The 18,673-nt window shown below is 43.7% G+C and overlaps 1 protein-coding gene across 4 annotated transcripts in view; it reads left to right on the top strand.

Moving 5' to 3' along the window:
* The window catches only part of fat1a (FAT atypical cadherin 1a), a 73,094-nt gene that overhangs the window by 20,078 nt on the left and 34,343 nt on the right, over positions 1 to 18,673 (top strand). For 3 of the 4 annotated variants that reach the window (XR_009920776.1, XM_062388751.1, XM_062388750.1), the window contains exons 4-7: positions 8,550 to 8,611; positions 13,911 to 14,240; positions 15,262 to 15,478; positions 16,818 to 16,957. Coding sequence is in view for 3 of the 4 variants with exons in the window: in XM_062388751.1 (XP_062244735.1) it covers positions 8,550 to 8,611; positions 13,911 to 14,240; positions 15,262 to 15,478; positions 16,818 to 16,957 (749 nt within the window). In the remaining variant the exon portion in view is untranslated. Of the gene's footprint in view, positions 1 to 8,549; positions 8,612 to 13,910; positions 14,241 to 15,261; positions 15,479 to 16,216; positions 16,286 to 16,817; positions 16,958 to 18,673 lie in introns of all 4 variants that reach the window. The other variant, XM_062388752.1, reaches the window with a different exon arrangement.

Below are 18,673 nucleotides of genomic sequence, written 5' to 3'. Positions count from 1 at the left end.
AAGACCAGCTCTTCTCTATAGGAGACGTCCAGCAGGCTTCCAGTCCCTGCTCTGTGAAGGGACTGGGAAGAGGGATATGCGATGGAAACTGTGCCAGTCAGCTGGACATGAGGGATGTTTTCTAAATCAGTAGAGGATCGGTGGAGATGAGAAATGCTGTTCAGGTCTGAAATTCTAAAAGATAAAATCCAATGCTCCGTTGTCTGGCGGCGCATATCTCATCCCACCCACAGACACGGCCACCGTTGTTCCAGCCTCCTTCAGGCGCCTTCATTTGGCAGCTACAGTGAATTACATTTTCTGGATAGAGACCCACACGCTTGGTGTTAACAGGTCACGGCAGGATACGAGACGGATACTTTGCCGTGCTTTGTTAAATGTCCTTTGGTTGTATTGTAGAGTAATCAAACGTTGTCTATGGCTGAGGTGTAAATTCAGAAAAGCTGGATTTTCTCCGGAGACAGCCAGCCGGCCCACTGGCTGTCTAATTTTATTTTCTTTTTTTATAAAGGACTTGACAGCCCTCCGAGCTGGTTCGTCTGGGATTGTTGACATGAGTTACCCACCTTTTCTATGGGAGAGAGAGAGAAAGAGAGAGAAAGAGAGAGCTGTGTTCATTACCCAGTGAATCACTCGCTCTCTCGCTCCTCTCGGAAATGCTGTGCTATGACTTAGTGGACTTTGAAACGGCGCTCTTACACCACTCCTGTGCGGACTGGGAAACCAAGCAGAACATGTCGTCAAAAGACCAACACACACTCACACACACACACACACACACACACACACACACACACACACACACATACACACAGACACACACACACACACACAGACACACACAAACTGAGGAAGTTTTTTCTACCTTTGCCAAGTGAGAGTGAGAGCGAGAGAGAGAGAGAGAGAGAGAGAGAGAACTGGGACAAAGATCAAGCTACGATCACGAGCCGTTCCTGTCTTATCTCACTGCATTAACCTACCTCCTGCTAAACCTATGCTGCCTTCCACATGTAGTATTTCACATAATCGCCCCAGTGTTATCTGTTGACATGTTACAAAACATTGTCATCAGCGTATGTTGACCTGACACCGGAGATTTCTGCTCGGAGCACTTAAAGCCTGTTGAAACCTCCACCCTGTAATAACGGCGCCTATCTGTGCACGTCACCAGACAGTCGTCTAGTTATACCTGACAAGAGTCTGCCTTTAATAGGATATGGCTGTCTTTGCCTGATTTGTGTTTAATGGCAGCTTTCATTCCAGTGGTTGAACTCAAATTGAGAAAGATACACCCGGCTGAACTTTGACGGCGAACAGAGCCCCATCCTTTTTCTCCACCTGAAGCTAGCGCCTCACTGTCACCACTTGAAAAGGAATGCCATGGGTAATGCTTTGGCGGGGTTTGATACCTTCGTGCATTTGTCATCCCGAGCTTGAATAGAAAAGGTAAGGGAAAGAACAGCCGCTGGGATTTGCAGCTGCGAATTGTCCACTTTTCAAGGTGCTCATATCAACCATCCTTTCCTTTTTAAAGAGAGAAAGCACTTACACACGCACACACACACACACACACACACACACAAACACACACTGGTGTTATCAGCGGTTTACGGATACCCCAACGACTATCGGGGGAAGTGAGATAGGAAATGGATACTTCCAACAACTACTTGATGTTTCTGGTGATTTGGGGTCTGAGCAATCGTCGCAGCTTTCAAAAGAGATTCTGAGAAGAAAATGTGGAAATGAAAAATGGCCCCTTTCCCCTTTTAGAACTACAAAGAGCGGTCATGGTGGCTTAGTTGGCAGAGATTCAGTTCAACCCGTGTTTTCTGTAGAAGAAATTCAACCTGGGACCTTTGGGGCATTATATCTTTTTCAACACAGGGCATTCATTCTCTTTTATTTCAAGTTTCTATTGAATCACGGATCTTGTGCAGAGATTTTCCTGATATTCCCGATAAGTTGAAGGTCACTTAAGTAAATATTTACGCAACACTTCACAGTAGAACGGATTCATTTGGTGCAAAGTGAAACTTGACAGGTTAATGTGTGAAAGCCAAACCATTATGTGACCAACCTCATGGCCCCAAAAACCAAGAATAAGAAGAAGTGTTGACCTAGCAAGGTCTGTTCATTCTGTGGAAAATGAAAGATGATAATGACAACACAGATCAGAGAACACCTTTTAATTAGCATTTTGACTGGATCATTTTCCAGGCCGTATTTGAAAGGCAGTGTTTACAGAAACTCTGGACAAGGCCGCGTATTGACAGATCCCTCAGAACAGAGACGCATAGTCTCACTGTCAAGGGAGGAGGGGGGGGCTAAAACTGTAGCTGACATGCAGCCCAGACAGCTGTACAGATTTAAAATGTTTTACAAACGTTAAGCTATCACCACACAGCGCAGTTACAATGTTCGGTGTTTTAATTTGTACGTCTTATCACTTAAAACGTTCATCCAAGAGTCGAAGAGCGAGGAACTGCTCTTAAGACCCCCCCTCTGTTAAATGGACCAAGGCAATCCTGTTGGTGCATGACAAAATGCCATTTAGGATGATCTCCTCCACTCAAGTGAAGCATACAAGCAACCACTTTAGATGTGGTCTATTGTATTGTATGTACGGACTGTAAGCTGCTGCTTGTGCAAAATTAAAGGGCACAATCCTTCAATGTAGTCCTGAGTAGGTTGTTGGCACTAGCCCCATTCGTCTGGACAAATACCATGTACAAGTCTGGTCTTATCAGGAGGTCGTCGTTCTGAAATATTGGATTCTAGAAGCTTAGTGACTTAGTGATGACATAACACAAGTCCGATCTTCTCTGTTTTCTCTACTGCACCATTTATCCCCCCCCCCCCCGCTAGCGTTGTATTCTTAGGGTTGTACATTGTTTTATTGAACTAAAGAAGAGCTGTAAACAGTTTCCATTCGGTACTTTATGAACAGACGAAGCTGCGCCATAAAAACATTAACCAAAGGACTTTATAACAACACAAAAATTCAGCTTATGCATATGAGTTCTACTTCAACTTTTTGTATTAATTATATTCCTTTTCCAGGCGCGCTTAATTAATCTCTTAAAAACGTTTGATTATCAGAGGGGGAGGAGTCTAACCTGCAAATGAAGTCAAAAGAGAAGACAGCAATGGGACTTAGCTAGTTGTACATATCTGTGAATTTGACAGATGCCAAATTTAATATTTTGAATTTCTATGAGTGAGAAGAGAAAATTCAAGTAAAATGTACTATAAGCAAACAGTCCAGCCACACGCTAAAATTGTATTGATAAATCTGTCATGTCAATCTTGTGGAACTCCAGGATTGTATGTGTATATAACATACACTTCATAAACATATTAATCAGAACTACCACCAGCTTCCAAACAGCCCTTCCATTCACACAACACCACATAACATTTACTTTCACGAGCACTCGGGAACCCGACTCCCCTGTAGCCCCGATCCTTCCATGACGTCGTTGTCTTTTCAGATTACAAATAATCCTTGCAGTGGTGAGACATCTCAATCCCAGTGTAAACACAATCCCCCCCCCCCCCCCCCCCCCCCCCCCCCGGTGCCTTTTTACTCATTTTTTTTACAAAGGACTTCAGATTGTGCGAGAGTGTTTGCATTGGCTTACACGGCCTCTCTTTGTTGCATCTGTCAAATTCAAGGTTTTTGAGGTGACTGAACCTGATGTTCATTGGAATATTAGTAAATGGGAACGACCAGGATCTGGTGCAGAGCTGTATTTTGAAGGCCGTTACAAAGAAAGCAACTTTGAAGTGCTAATCCCTAAGAAATCCCACAGTCCTTTGGATTTTGGAGGACCACAGTTTGCATATGACAGTGTCGATGGCACCGCGAGCAGTGAAAACAGCCTCTGTTCACAGTTTTGTCTCAGGCCAAAGCAACAAACGCTGAAATCGTAATGAAGCTGAGAATATTGCTGTAGTTGTCAGGGCTTGAACATGAGATTTTTTTGGAATAAGAAATGTTGCAGCCCATGTTCCACATTCTCGTCGCTCCAGAGAAATGCCAAGTTCTAAATAATGAATTTTCATGGCCTGCTGTCGTCCCTCAAGGTCTTCAGAAACTGCACGGCAAAGTCCAACCGCTGTGGACACCCGGAGCATTCCCGATAGTCTGGAGTCACAGCTAAATGTGTGTCACATAAATTTGTGTACCGCTCTCTAGACGGCTAATCACAGCGGCAAAAAGCCTGGGTATGAATAAGCCCCAACAATGTCCTAGACTTCTTAACTCCCCCCCAGGCCTCCATTTTGGAGCAGCGGTTGTAGAGCTCAAGGACATGCTCGAGAGTGCCACTGCTGCTTTGCTGTTGTTTTTCTCCCCCTCTCAAAACAGCATGGCTATAATTACTGTCGGCCCAGCACGGCCCACGCCTAAGCATGGCTTCTCTGTGTGTGTGTGTATGTGTGTGTTGTGACAAGAGCTGTGGGTTGGAAGTGCAGACTTCACTGGCGAAGCTCTGGCTCACCAACCAATCATTTTACACATAGTTAGCGTTTAGGGTAGAGATAGAGAGGTATGCACCATTTATCGTCCTGAACGCTAATGCCAGTGAAGACCGTTCCTGGTGAGCAAGAAGCCGAGCAGGATGAGTTTAAATAGATTTTTAGTTCTTTGCAAGTTTGGATTTTTCTTTTTTTTTTGGTAAACAAGTCACTTCTCTAAGAGTAGCTCCAGTGCCAGGATATTAGAGAGGGAGGCAAGTCCTGTGGTCAGAGATCTGGCAGTGAGCCGGCAGCGCCTCGGACAGAAATGGAACACAAGCAAACAAAAGCAGTTTAATCCACAACATGTCTCGTGGATCAAAAATAACCCAAAGCTCATCGACAGTCAGTGCAACTTATTTTTGTGTTTCAGATGTTTCCTTCTCAGACGTGTTTACATCTTGAGGCAGATGCTTGTTTCATGCGCCATATAACAAATTCTCAAATATTTAAAAGTTAAAGATGGAGAAGAGAGAGAGATCCAGAGAGAGAACTGAAACTGAGCTTGTGGTTTAGACAAAAACACAAGCGTGGCCATGACCCAAACTATTTAGCTGACTGTTGCAGAATTTAAATAACCTCGTGGTTGAAATGATCAGTTTAATCAGCAACCACTTTGAGTGTCTACCGTAGTTTTATTAGAGGTAAATGCGAGGGAAATAAGGAGGGAAGTTAAAGTAGAGCGCACACCACTGCCAGAGCCAGTCCCCTTATGAAACCACAGCTAAAACTGCCAGATCCGGATTTATTTTTGGTTCTGCACAAAATTGCACACACTCCTGGATATCAGTCCCCTTAACTGTGTGATTCTTCTTCCTCAAGAATTCATGAATTATTCTCTGGGAAATTGTCGCAGAGTGCACAAACTCACAATATTAAAGAAAGCGGAAAAATTGGTTCTTCATTGGCCCACGTCCCATTCTCCCTCCAAGTTTCATGGAAATCAGTGCAGTAGTTTTTGATAAACCAACGGTCGGGGGAAAAACACAACATCCTCGGTAGAGACAACTAATGGACCATGAAATAACTGATTAGTTAACATCCTGGCACTATTCAGTTCGCCTATTGTGAAACACCGGACTGGAAACAGGAACCTGAGAGAGACTGAAGGATTAAAATCAGGTTACTCGTTATATGACAGGATTGCCTGCTGCATTAGAGATGTGTGTATTCAGAACACATGTCGGCAGGACTCAGCGCCACCCTGGTGTGAGAAGGTCAGCACCCCGCCAAAGGCACAACAGTTTCTGGAAGGAGTCTATACCGCACATCTTTCCCGATTGTATCACCCTGGTCACTGAAATTGCAGCGGGGAACAGTTCATGAAATCGGAGCCTGTTCTCCACCGGAGGGTTGCTAGGAACTGTTTGGCCTTTTTTCACAGTTCAACAAGTTAACCACAAAAGTTTTCAGTTTAACTTTACCTGGCTTTTTTTTTTTTTTTTAAAGAAATAGAAACTAGACTTCCCCTTTTTACGACTGGAAGTTGAGAAATCAATAAAACAAAGATGTGCATCCACGTTATTGAAGACTGCTTTTGTTTATATTCACATATGGCTATAAAGTTGCTTATAGTTAAACTTGTATATTTCCTTTTTTTAATCTTTACAATGTGATCTGAGGACGACATTCGACGAATTCCGTTGTGACGACTAAGCTCTTGAACCTAGAAACAGAGAAAGACGACACCTGAGCCGAGATGCGTTGAACATGCTCGTGCACACTCACTCTCAAATATCAATGTGCAAATGATGTTTGCAAAAGACGCCCTTCCATACAAGGCAGAGCTCAGACCACATCTCTATTCTCCGGAGTGGCATTGGGATTAAGGCCAGCTGTTTTGTGATTTTTATCTGTAATGCGATTCCTCTGCTGCACGGAGACGGTGCTGTTTACATTGCGAGCTGTGTATATGTTATTAAACCCAGCCGAGCTTTGATTAGGCAGCTGATTTGCAGAGGAATTATAAATCAGACACCCGCTATGGTTAATGTCGTCGTCTGCATTCTGCTGTATAATACATGCGCGGTGAGGAGAGTTACCTAACGCGCAGGGGAGCTGGAAAACATTATCGTCCATCAGCTCCTGCTTAAGCACATGAATAATTAGTCAGCGTGGTCTATTATGATGTGACACAGCAGAACTATTACCTTTGATGGGGATAATGAACAGCCCGCTCACTCATGTCACCCATGCTGATTCCCCCGCTAACTTTCCAGCGGACGTCATGTAACATGCAAAGAGGAATTCCTGCAGCTAGAATGAATTTAATTTGTTGTTGGAGGTCTAAGTGATGAGGTGCGTGCAACAGTGCTGGGAAATGGGCTGGAGGCAGGTTTTTTCTTTGTGTTACTCTAACTCTACATAACACAGCTCCCACTGAGGGACAAATCTGAATTAACATTTCATTTGTTGCCCATCAATAGACCTGGCATGTTAGGCAAGCAGAGCAACAAACACATGTCACAGGAAATGTTTTGTGCTCTTTTATTTTTCGATTTTCAAATATTAGTAGGTCTTTGCAGCTCACTGCAAAGATTAAATAAAGCCTCGGTAGGATGCGATAAAAAAAAACAGCAGAGCAAAAGTGCTCTACTTATGCGCCACAATTGCAGTGCTGAGGGACGCCTATTTCAGTACATGTAAGTTGTGGCCTGCTATTCTCGATGCAAGCATATGTGCCATTGATTGGTTTGGGTTTTCGGAAATCCTTTGCTTTATGCTAATCAGGCGCAGTGTGGCAGGCCGCCGGCTCCGATGCGGTGGAAGCTGGCACGTCCTCACTCGGCGTCTCTGCAAAGTTGCAATTACTCTGGGAGTGAGAACAGAACGCTGCGTATAGTGTAGCTCCGTCGCAATATCTTCTTCTCTTCCCCTTGTTTGTGACTTTGATTCAAATTAGTCAGGAACTCCAGCTTGTTGTGTTTTTAGAGTTCTTTCTTTCTTTTTCGTTTTTTTTTCCGTTTGCAGCCCGGCTTATCAAAGTAAACTCTGTTAGACTGATTTAACCCAACATCAGTGAGTCCTTTTTTTTTCTTTAAATGAATGATAGAGCTTAAAAAAGGCCCTTGAAACTCTCCAGCTAGCGGCGGGATCTTTCCTTTGGTTTTCCTTTCCTCCTGGTGTAAAAGGAGCTTTGCGGACTGCGGGGCGGTTTCTGACCGGCTGGTCTGTTTAGTCAGCTTGTGGAAGAACTAAAAGCAGGGTGTCAGGGCCGTGCTGCTGTTTGGGCACTATTTGCAGACCTTTGTGATATTTCACATATGTCAGGCAGTGTGGTGGGTCTGTCTGGCAACGGGATTGACTGAAAGCAGGGAAGGCCCCCATGGGGACGGCACCTCCCCCCCCAGCTGCAGAGTCTTAACTCATGGGTGACTGATGAGATAACCAGCAGGGCTCAGTTTATGTCACCCAACAGTGAGTGGGGGGATTTCTCTCGAAAGGGTTTTTTTATTAATGACATGTTGTTTCTCCTCCCTTTTTTAAAGTGAAGTCAGTGTTTGCTGAAAATGTCTCTTTGGTTTTTGTTCTTGAAAAGAAGAGTAGCTTTGTTTTTGCTGCCTGTTTTATTTGAGCTACAATGGCCTGAGTTATAGCATCAAAGTGGTTATAGTTTAAACTGTATTAGTTTTTGTATTGCTTATTACTTTAAACCATGTAAAAACTACTGGACGGATCACCAGGAAAACTTGGTGGAAGGATGTGGTCTGGGTCTGGGACAAACCAGTAAAATGTTGGTGTGGATCCGAATCAGGCGGCAGATCAAGGGAAATATTTTGTGCTTATTGTGAATATCGTAAATAATAAAGATAAAAATCTGTCATATTTAGGTGAACGCTATCTTTGGGTGTCTGTGTAATTTGGTGTGGCTTGAATGAATTGATGCATCATTTATTGTTATGATTGAGCTTTTATGATCGCTCCTATAAAACAAAGCGATATGAATCTGATATCACTCGACTGCTGCTTTATATCACTTCAATTTTACGACTGTCTCGTTAATTATTCTCATGGTTTGTCGCCAACAGGTCTGGTCTCAACCACGTCGAGGAAACTGGACAGGGAACAACAAGACGAGCACATTCTTGAGGTGAGTTTCGTTATTTCACTGATTCTCACGTCCACAGGAGAATAAACATAATTGTGAATCTTAACATCTGTGAAAATGAATTAGTATCTTATTGATCAGAAACCTATAAGGTCAACTTCTCAGTGTTTCGATTTTACTTGGCTTTGGCTGAGTTCCACACGTTGCCGACAAAGACGAGTCTTCTTGTGTAAGTGTCCTTTTCGTGGATAATTTCTCCTTGTACTGATTTCCGGCCTGGGTAGGAGGGGGGAAGGTGGGAGAGGTGGGAGGCGCGCGGCAGAGCCCGGTGACTGTTCCTTTGTTCTGTCCCACTGTTCCGTCTCTTGGATGGAGCAAGCCGGGACAGGAAACCCACAGGTCAATGTCTAAACTTGTGGGGTTTAATTGCTCTGTTCTCTCTGATGCTTCCCTCCCTCTCACCGCATAACTCGAGACTCATAACAAGGTGTTTTAATCGTGTTTCCGGTGCTGACAGGCAGCAGATTGGACGCCTTTTAATTACTGTTAGAAGTTACACAATTCAGTGAACACTGGGTTAAACGCTGGTGCATATGGTGCTGGAGCAGTGTTGGATTTCATGCCCGGGACTGATCTGATTTAATTACAGGACTGAGTAAATGATAGGGACGAATAAGAGTGGATTCTTGGAGGGAAATATTTAGCTGATGAATTCAAATTGAGAAACAAATCTCCGAGGAAAGAGTCTACTGCCTGTTGACTTTGTGAAGACTGTTGGATGACAGGGTCAGGAGAAGGTTCCCATGCAAACGACAGAGCTCCCCCCATCCAGCGGTTTGCTGCAGACGCAGAATTGCTACTTCCAACATGTGGCTGAAAGCTGTTGAATTACTGGGTTGGAATTAGTGTCTGATGCAAAGTCGTGGTGTCCTGAGAAAGAGAGGAAAACACTCCCACCTCCGCTCGCTTCATGAATGTTTGTTCATTTGTCTCATTTGACAAAAAAGCCTCCAGACAGACATTAAAATAACCACATTAGACGCTCGGCTCAAACTCTGTTACACTTTAATGTCACGCCACATTCAACACCCCCTATTCTCTTCACCCTAATACACTCTCTTTCCTTTGTAGTGTTTCCTACTAGAGCCCACAACCATTAATCAGATACTGTAATTCACAAAGAAATGCAATTTTCCAGGAAAAATAACAAATTAAAAGTTTCACTTGCACATTTGCGCTTAATTTAAAATATGAATTGGAGGATAATTTAGAGTTAATAGCATTTTTGTGTGGAATAGAGGGAGAGTAGCCGGGGGAGCTCAGCCTGAAGAGGCACGTGGAGCTGTGGCAACTTGAGAAGTTGGTCACTTGTTCAACGGGATCCAGCAGGAAGTGCTTTATTGGGCTGCACGTTCATAAAGCAGGACAGACCCCTAACCTGAGAGTTTAGAGCTCCCCACACCTCAGCGTATCCTCACTGCAGCAAATTACAGGATAATCATGACTCAGAAGAAAACGTGTGCGTGCCCATGCCTATTGTGAGTCGACCAGGGGCTGGCTGAGCAAATCAAATCGAGGTCCGAGCTGGCGTCGGAAGGTTTTTGTGCTGGCTTGTTGTAGGAGAAGAAATGAAACATGTGGGGCCATGTGGAACATGTGGAGCAATTAGGGTGGGGGCTGTGTCAGCATTGTTTGCACCAAATGCCAGGAGGAGGTGGAGGGAGCGTGGGGGGGGGGGGGATTTCAGGCTTTTATGACGGGACGGGTGGGGGTTGGTCGTCCGTCGTGTGCCTGTGTGTGGAATGGAGAGAGAGAGAGCTAAAGGCAGAAAAGGCAGCGGGGGAATTTGAGAAAAAGGCAAAGCTGCTCCTGGTGGTCTGTGTGGGCTCTCGCGGCAGGATGAGAGGCCTCCGTCCCAGGAAGGAGGAGGAGGGGGTGGGGTAAATAGCAAAAAGTGGGACATGCCAGGACATGCATTCAAGCCAGGGACTGTGGAGAACACATTATCACGGAGACGCAGAGGTGAATGGTGCCGTTCACATCTGTTGTCTGGAGCCTGTTGTTAAATACAGTTGGCAAGAAGCAAGGACACAGCCCAGACAGGTCGCTCGCCCGGGCCTGTGTTTGACGAAGTTATGAGAACCCATCCTGTCCTCTTTTACAGATTGATCAGCGAACGGGAAAAAACAAGTACAAATCTGCATCACAAGTTTCAGAGCCCGGGGGCGATTGACTTATTGGCACGAGTCACCTCACGGCTGCAATACGAAAACTTACGTGGAATCCATGTTTCAATAAAGAGTCTAAAAGTTGCACCACAGCTTATAACTGCAAAACAATAAACGCTTCACCTCTAACTTACAAAACCATAAACAATTTATCCTGCTTCCCAGTTCATTTGTATTATACCTGAATGCATTAAAACCATGTTACCTACACCTGGTTGAATCAGATGAAGCTAAAAGCTAAAAGATTGAGGAGCTGTGTTCTGTCTCAGTTTGCAGCTCCACAGCCGTTCTGTCCTTGTGCAAAGAGACACCCCCCCCCCCCCCCCGTGCAAATGTCTGCCTTTTGTGCAGTTTCCCTAATTATCAAACAAAGGCTCCTGATGAAATGTGTTCCCAAGAGAGGCATATAGTGATGGATAGCTCGGGAGATATAGTGCACACTCGCTCGCCCACACAGCAGTTGTGACTGTAACCTGCTAGCACAAGGTTGTTTCTTTTTACGTTATAGTTTTTTCCTTTTCAGTGTATATTTATATTCAATGCATAATATCAGGCTTTAAACCTAAATACTATATATTTGGCTTTAAAAAACCTAAACTGTGAAAATGTTCATTACGAAGCAGAAAATCCTCATTACAAAGCTCAGGGTGGGAACCAACAAATCCTCCCTGAGAGACACATTCACAGTCGGGCTCCTTGTCATCCCCGTTTAATTAATTCTGCTCATGTGAGTCGCACAGACAGCTGCACACACTGTGAGAAACACACAAAAACACATTATTTGAGTAATTGAGACGATGGCACCAAATGGTGTGTGCCTGGCCCCGGACTCCTGACTGTTCCTGGTGAAGCACTTAGCAGATGGTTTTAAATGACTGCGGCGCTGCGCAAGGCACACAACCTTTTCTAGGGGACTGTGCGAGCATTGTGTTTGTGTAGGTCGGCGTGTGGCTCTTTGCTTTTGATTAAACTCCTCAGACTGTGCAGTGAAATGTCCGAAAACACAGCGGAGGGTTGAGTCGAGGCGCGGATCTCAAAGCGTCAGCCCCCGCCGCCAGTAACTTTTTGATGTCAAGAACTTAAATTAAGGCTTCATGAATGATGCAGTTGTGCGACACTGTCCCTTTTTATACCGGGTCCCTTCTGGGATTTGAAAAAGAAAGAAGCCACTGGTGTTTGGTCGAGGGCAGAAAGACCTGATGTTTATTAGCAGGGCAAAGTCACTTCTTCTGCTGGTTTGTCAGACTGCGGCAGAGGCAGTGCAGCAGGAGAGAACTGGATGAAGTGGTGCAGCTAATTAAAAAGAATTATCTCTGGTGGGTGGTTCATGTATCAGCCATTTATATATTTATATAACGTACTGTTATCGTGATCACAGGAAAACAAATTTTCAGATGAGGAATGTTTTCAAGTGAAACAAATCTTGTTAATCTGAGCGCTCCGACTAGAGGCTGTATCTCCTCTGGGGCAACGGAGGGTTTTCATTTGCTGCAGTTACAGATATAATATTTAACATTTACTCTCATCTCTTGGATAAGTAGGGTTTGGTACCGAATCAGACACGGCCAGTACCTACGGGACCGTCTGAGCCAAATCGCAGCGCAGAGTCCGACTCCTTAATACAGTGACTTTGAACTGAAATAGTTTCTGTTCTAACATGGAACATACACATCGCTGCATTTGCCTTGTTAACATTACACCTCAATCTAGTAGCTTCCTTAAACTTCAGTACACATCGACAAAATGCTAAAGCTAACTGGTATTTCACGTGAAAGAAGTGAAACTGTTTTAAATGGTTTAGGTTTTTGTTCTGGTCTTTGAGTTTTCCACTTTTTTATATTTGTATAGTTGCGTTAAATATAGTTTAAACTGTTTGCGGTTAAAATGTTAAGTTTCACCTTCCAATTTTTTGCTCTAGCAATTTCAAAGCAGTTTTAGTTCTTCCTTCTTTTCTAAGATAAAGTGTCGCTTCTGGCCGTACCATTTTTTTAAAGTATCGATTTAGTGTCGTTATTGGAAAAAGAAACAAACAATACTCACTCTATAAAAAGCTCATTGTTGAATAATAGTGAATTAAGTTGACACTGAAACAAATACTTCCTGATTTTGTTATTGTGCCTCAAGTCGCTTCCAAATCACCAGATTCTTGTTCTCCAGAAAAAGGCACTTTTATGCATAAAATTGCTTTATGAAATTATTATTATCATGTGGCCTAATAAAACCGTGACATGGGAGATTGAAAGCTCACATCCAACCAGATGGAAGCGGTTTGAACTGAACAATCCAACAACCAGGGGACTCAAATCTCTGTTATTAAAGTCCTGCATGCTCCCTCTTTCTCATTGGCTGAAAATTCTGTTCTTAAAATCCGATTAATCTTTTTTTTTTTTTTTAATGCTGGAGAATTTGCCTGATAAGACTCAGAGACTTGTAGTTCTGATAAAAAGAAGTCCCTTCTTTACGACTTCAATGCGTTTTAGTGTGTGAACTCTCCTGTTTGAGCACTTTTTGATTAAATGTTTGACTAAATGAGAACTTCAGACTTCAGGTTATTAGCCTAAAAATATAAAGACAACAGCAAGTCTCCGGTAGCAGTGCTGAATATCCGACTGTTAGTGGTGTGTGTTTGTTTTGTTAAGTAGTGTGTGTATTTGAGAAGACCCCCAGACAGCAACTCTCAAAGGGAAGTGCCTTTAATTTTGTCTGAAAGTTAACTTGCTGAGCAAGAAGAGGAATGAAAGGATGATGATGAAGGGGAAAAAAACACGCTTCCCCCCTTTTGCCTCTTTTCTTTGATTCATTTTAGGCTTTGGAACGATGAATTTCTAATGAGGCGTCTTGATCTGTACAAGTTCCCAGGGTAGTTTTTATATAATGTTGAATGTGTAGTGATCTTTCTGGCTATATTCACGGCCTCCTATTCCATAACTCAAACATCAGAACTATTCAGGGGAGTTTTTACTGTATTGTATCTGTAGGCGAGAAATAGAAGTAATATCCATCAATAGGTGATATTATTATGTATTTTGAATATACTGTTCAAGTTGTTTCACTCCCAAGCGCCTGAGGGTTATATCTATCTCTGTTTTGAAACTTCTAATCTCTCCTCCCAGGTCACCATCACCGACCAGGGAGTTCCCGCTAGGTCCACCACGGTCCGCGTCATCGTCCGAGTCCTTGACGAGAACGACAACCGGCCGCAGTTCCTGGAGAAGATCTACAAGATCCAGCTTCCTGAGCGGGAGAGGCCGGAGAGGGAGAGGAACACGAAGAGGGACCCGGTGTATCGGGTCATCGCCTCAGACCGCGATGAGGGGCCGAACGCGGAAATCTCCTACAGCATCGAGGAAGGGGACGAGCACGGGAAGTTCTTTATTGAGCCAAAGACCGGCCTGGTGTCTTCCAAGAAGTTCTCCTCTGCCGGAGAATACGACATCCTCACCGTGAGTATCCAAGCCCCATCCTGAATCCTGTCGCCGGCCTGGTCGTTTCTCACTGAGCAGTAAAACTAAACAACAGATGCTTGTTTATTACACTCCCCCACCCTCCCATCCTTTCTATCTCTCTTTGTTTTTTTGCTTTTATTCTTGAAATACAGTTGTAAAAAAAATCTGTGTATGAGAGACAAAAAGCTAATTGGTGAAGGAAGTTGTTTGCATCTAGCTTCAAATTAAAATGTTGGGGCAGAAGCCAACAACAAACAGCCTCTCTGGAAACTTTTCAGAAACTTTCCAGTGCATGTCTGAAAGCAGCTTAACTACACTATTCTAAATAGACATGAATGGAAACTGCAACACCACCAGTTGATGGAGGCAAACATCCGTGATGCAGTGATTCTAGTTTGAAGAGAATCTTTGGATAACACTTGTCGTGTTATATGTGTGAAAATCAATGTCCTGTCAAACTTCCACTGGGATGTTACTCAGAGTTTAGTTATTTCAGTTGGCTGTGAAAACCGCAGTGATACCTGAAGTGAATCCATCCAGATCCAGACTTCTACAAGTTGTGTCTAGTGCTGCTCCAAGACACAGCTCTGTCTTTCTCTCTCTTTCCCCACAGTTTACTGTAATTGAAGTCCTGACAAAAGGTGGGCTCACAAAAGAACTGCATTACAAAAGGTGTTTTGTTCTCCTGAATACAAGGTTTTCTTGCCATGTGGCCGGCTCAGGGAACGGAAATGCTTTTACGATTTAAACACAGCCCGTTCTGTGGATTTGTGCCACTAATCAGTGCCTCTATTTGTGCCTCCAGTGGGCTTTAGCTTTAATATGGTCCATTGTTGCATTGTACTTGCAAGCATTAACCATCAACCCGCACAACTAAACTTTCCAGTGTGTTTACTTCTGAGAAGATCCAGGCAGAGGATCGGCTAGCGAGCTGTGCAGGAACTCATTGTCAACCGGAAAGTTGCGTAACGCTGTGTAACACTTTCATTCTCTGCCCCTCTCTCTCTCTCTCTCTCAGATTAAAGCTGTCGACAATGGCCGCCCTCAGAAATCCTCCACTTGTCGCCTGCACATCGAGTGGATCCCGAAACCGGTGGTGTCGGCCGACGCGGCTCCCCTGGTCTTTGAGGAGTCCCCCTTCACCTTCTCCGTGATGGAGAGCGACCCCGTGGCGCACATGGTTGGCGTCGTGGCCACGGAATCCTCTGATGTTCCCGTGTGGTTCGAGATCACAGGTACTGCCCCCCCCCCACGCATCACTGTGTGTGTACGCATGTGCACTGTGTAAACGCTCTGTCGTAGGAAAATTTCTCATTAGACAGAGAAACTCTTAAGTGCACTTAAAAACTAACATAGAGCTTTGTGTGTGAAATGGCTGCTCAACATGTCAAGTAAAAAAAAGGATTTAGAACACAAATATATTTCTATGCATTGTAAAATCCAATTGTAATGGAGAATAGGGGGAAACCCAACTTCATTAGCAGAGGAGCAGTAATGAGCTTCTCCCTTTTGGAACCAGATTTCCATTTGGTTTGGATACCTTCAAATCACATGGTTAAATATATAGAATGCTCTCAGGTTTAATTTTAATTGCAAGTTCTTAATTCGCCTAAACCCAAACAAAATGGAAGACATTAAACATTTTTTGCCAGTTTTACTGTTAACACAACTGTAACACAAATCACAACTCTCAGGTGCGAGGTCATTTCGAGACAGTATATTTTCTCACAAAGTGTAAAAACTTAATTCTTCCTCTCTTGAATGTATTTCTTTTAGCTCTTTTAGTTTCTATGTGCATGAGAAAACTTAAACTGACTCCTCTCTTCTTCCCTCCTGTCGTCCCTCTAATCAATGTCTGACTGACACGTCTCTTTTTTTTCTCTTCTCTTCTTCTTCTCTCTCTCTCTCCTTGCGTTGCTTCCGCTTTTTCCTCTTTTCTCTGGAATGTTCTGTTTGGTTGGATTTTTTTCAAGACGGCATAGAGGACTCTGAGATGTTTTACATCCTTCAGATGGCTTGCGACCACAACTGTACAGCAGAAGGTAGCTGCTGGGGAATCTCCTAATAGGCTGTGCTGTGTTATGAGATCAACCTACATTGTCTGTTGGCTGTGGTTGGATTGTGTTGTGTCACCGCATTGATGTTGTACCACATTGTTGTGCCACATTGTTCCCCTTTAAAACCTGTGACCCGATGCAGATCAACCTGATTCACGAGTGCCAGGAGAAAACCTCCGCTCCTTCACCTCATGTGAATTAGAGCTCCAGTTAATATCCACTCCCGTACGGTTTATCCTTGAGATTTTAGAAAAGCTTCATTCAGTTCATATTGTGCCGTAACACATTCTCCACTTTGCATTCATGCATGTTCATTCATCTACTGTCAGGGTTGTATAAATAGCTCTTTGTAATATCTGTTTCGTTAGCAGAGCACAGAAGCAAATTGATGTCTGTGTCCATCCCAGTCATTCGTATCCAGTCGTGTTTGTACGTGAGCACAGCTCAGCCATGATTTGTCAATAATCTTTTATCCTTCCTTGTTTGTTATTAAAAAAAAAAAAAAACGATTCCACAGGTGGTAATTATGACAGCCGCTTTGACGTGGGCAAGGCCAGTGGAACCTTGATCGTAGCACGGACCCTGGACGCCGAGCAGAAATCAAATTACAACCTGACGGTGGAAGCCACAGATGGGACACGAACTGTCAGCACCCAGGTAATTGAAACACTAATGAAATGGTTGGAAGCTGATGAGGCAGTTGTCATTGTTCTGTTTTTTCCTCTGTGGGACAAATAACAGGGGGAAATGGACGGGTAACGAGTGAAGCGGCGTTCCAAACCGTCCCGTTTGTTTGTCTATGGGTTTTGTGAATCGAAGCTGTCGTTGCTCTCGGCTGGTCTGGAAAGATGGTCGAGATCTTCATGACCTGACTGCTAATTTCATAATGCTGCCCTGACAGAAAGGGCACGGACATGACATGGTTATACTTTACTTGTTTGTCCGGTGCTGTCTGTTGGGTGGGACACAGTTGTGTTTTAACACAACTTTGTATGTTTTATTTTGGCTTATAAGATTATCAGAAAAAGAGAAAGTTGATTTGATTTGATGAATCTATATGCTCATTTGCTTTCGCTGTGAGATTCTATTTAATAAAAAGGCTCTGTCCCGATGTAGTTTAATCCACATCAGATCACTTATAAACAAACTATATCTTCTTGTTAAAACTGTACAAAAACCAAAGTGCTAAAATGTCATGTAGTGATTTTACTCGGGTTAAGTGCAGGATTATTTTCAGCCTGGTGCAAAGACTTCTGGGTCGTTAGGCTGATTTTTCATCCAGGATAAAGTCTTCATGCTGAACTTACCCCGTCATATCCCGACTGTAGATTCATACAGACATGAAAGTGGGATCATAAGAAAGAAAGTGAGCACACACCCTTGAAGAAATAAAGCAGAAACAAATGTCAAATTTCCATGTTAGCATTAGTTGGTTCCACCCGGTCGTTTTTCACTACCATCTCAGTCCAGCATGTTGAGCTCCAGGAATCTTCCATTGTCTCATTCCTGATGCAGAAGCCTGCTTTGATGATGGTGCCGTCTGGCCCTTTCCCTTTTTTTTTCTTTTATTCAAAGTGTGCATTCTTGAGCCCCCCCCTCCCCTCTGCAACCCTCCGCTGTGTCTCTCGCTGAACCTGTGAACCTACTTTTCTCTGAGAGGAACAGATTGTCTCTGTCGTTTCTGAATGGACCCTGAATAACTAAAGACATTACACCGGTGGCAAATGGCACACTGCAGGAGCCAAGATCAGCTGAACGGCAGAACGACTGTAACCTTAGTGCAGAAGAGAATGAGAAGCTTTGAGTGCCGTGAACCCTGTGATCCTCTGTGAGCCATTTTGATGAAGATTAAAAATTACTTCCAAAAACCTAAAAAAAATAACTAATGCAGAGAGATTATGGATCCAAATGCCCTGAACAAGGCTGTTATTCAGGATGTTCGTCTTCCACATCGTTTATAAACAAAATGGAAACCTACTAAAGAAATGTATGGTACACTGACAACTTCATTTAAATATATTTATATTCAAATTGAATCCTACTTGCATGTGCTTCTCGCTCCCCAGCTGTAGTGCCATTAAAAAAAAAGAAAGAAGCTTTCACGGGCACAGATCGTCTTCTGGGCTTTGTTCACACGTTCATGCCCTGTCCATACGATTTTGGAACACTTGTACATGGTAGTTTGGGTCATATCAGATGACAGCATTCAAAATGTTTTGTCCTTTGTCCTCAAAGGGGAGCTTCAGAGAACTGTAGCTGGAAAGGAATCTATTTGTTGTCACTCCGTATGAATAAAGCCTTTCATCATCTGGCTGCTGTGCTCCACTGAGCCTTGCATGGAAGCGGCGCCTTCGCTGGCATTTCACAGCTCAT

Source organism: Platichthys flesus, chromosome 5, assembly GCF_949316205.1.
Source record: "Platichthys flesus chromosome 5, fPlaFle2.1, whole genome shotgun sequence".
In the NCBI taxonomy this organism is placed as follows: Eukaryota; Metazoa; Chordata; class Actinopteri; order Pleuronectiformes; family Pleuronectidae; genus Platichthys; species Platichthys flesus.
This window is presented reverse-complemented; position numbering and strand designations above follow the sequence as displayed.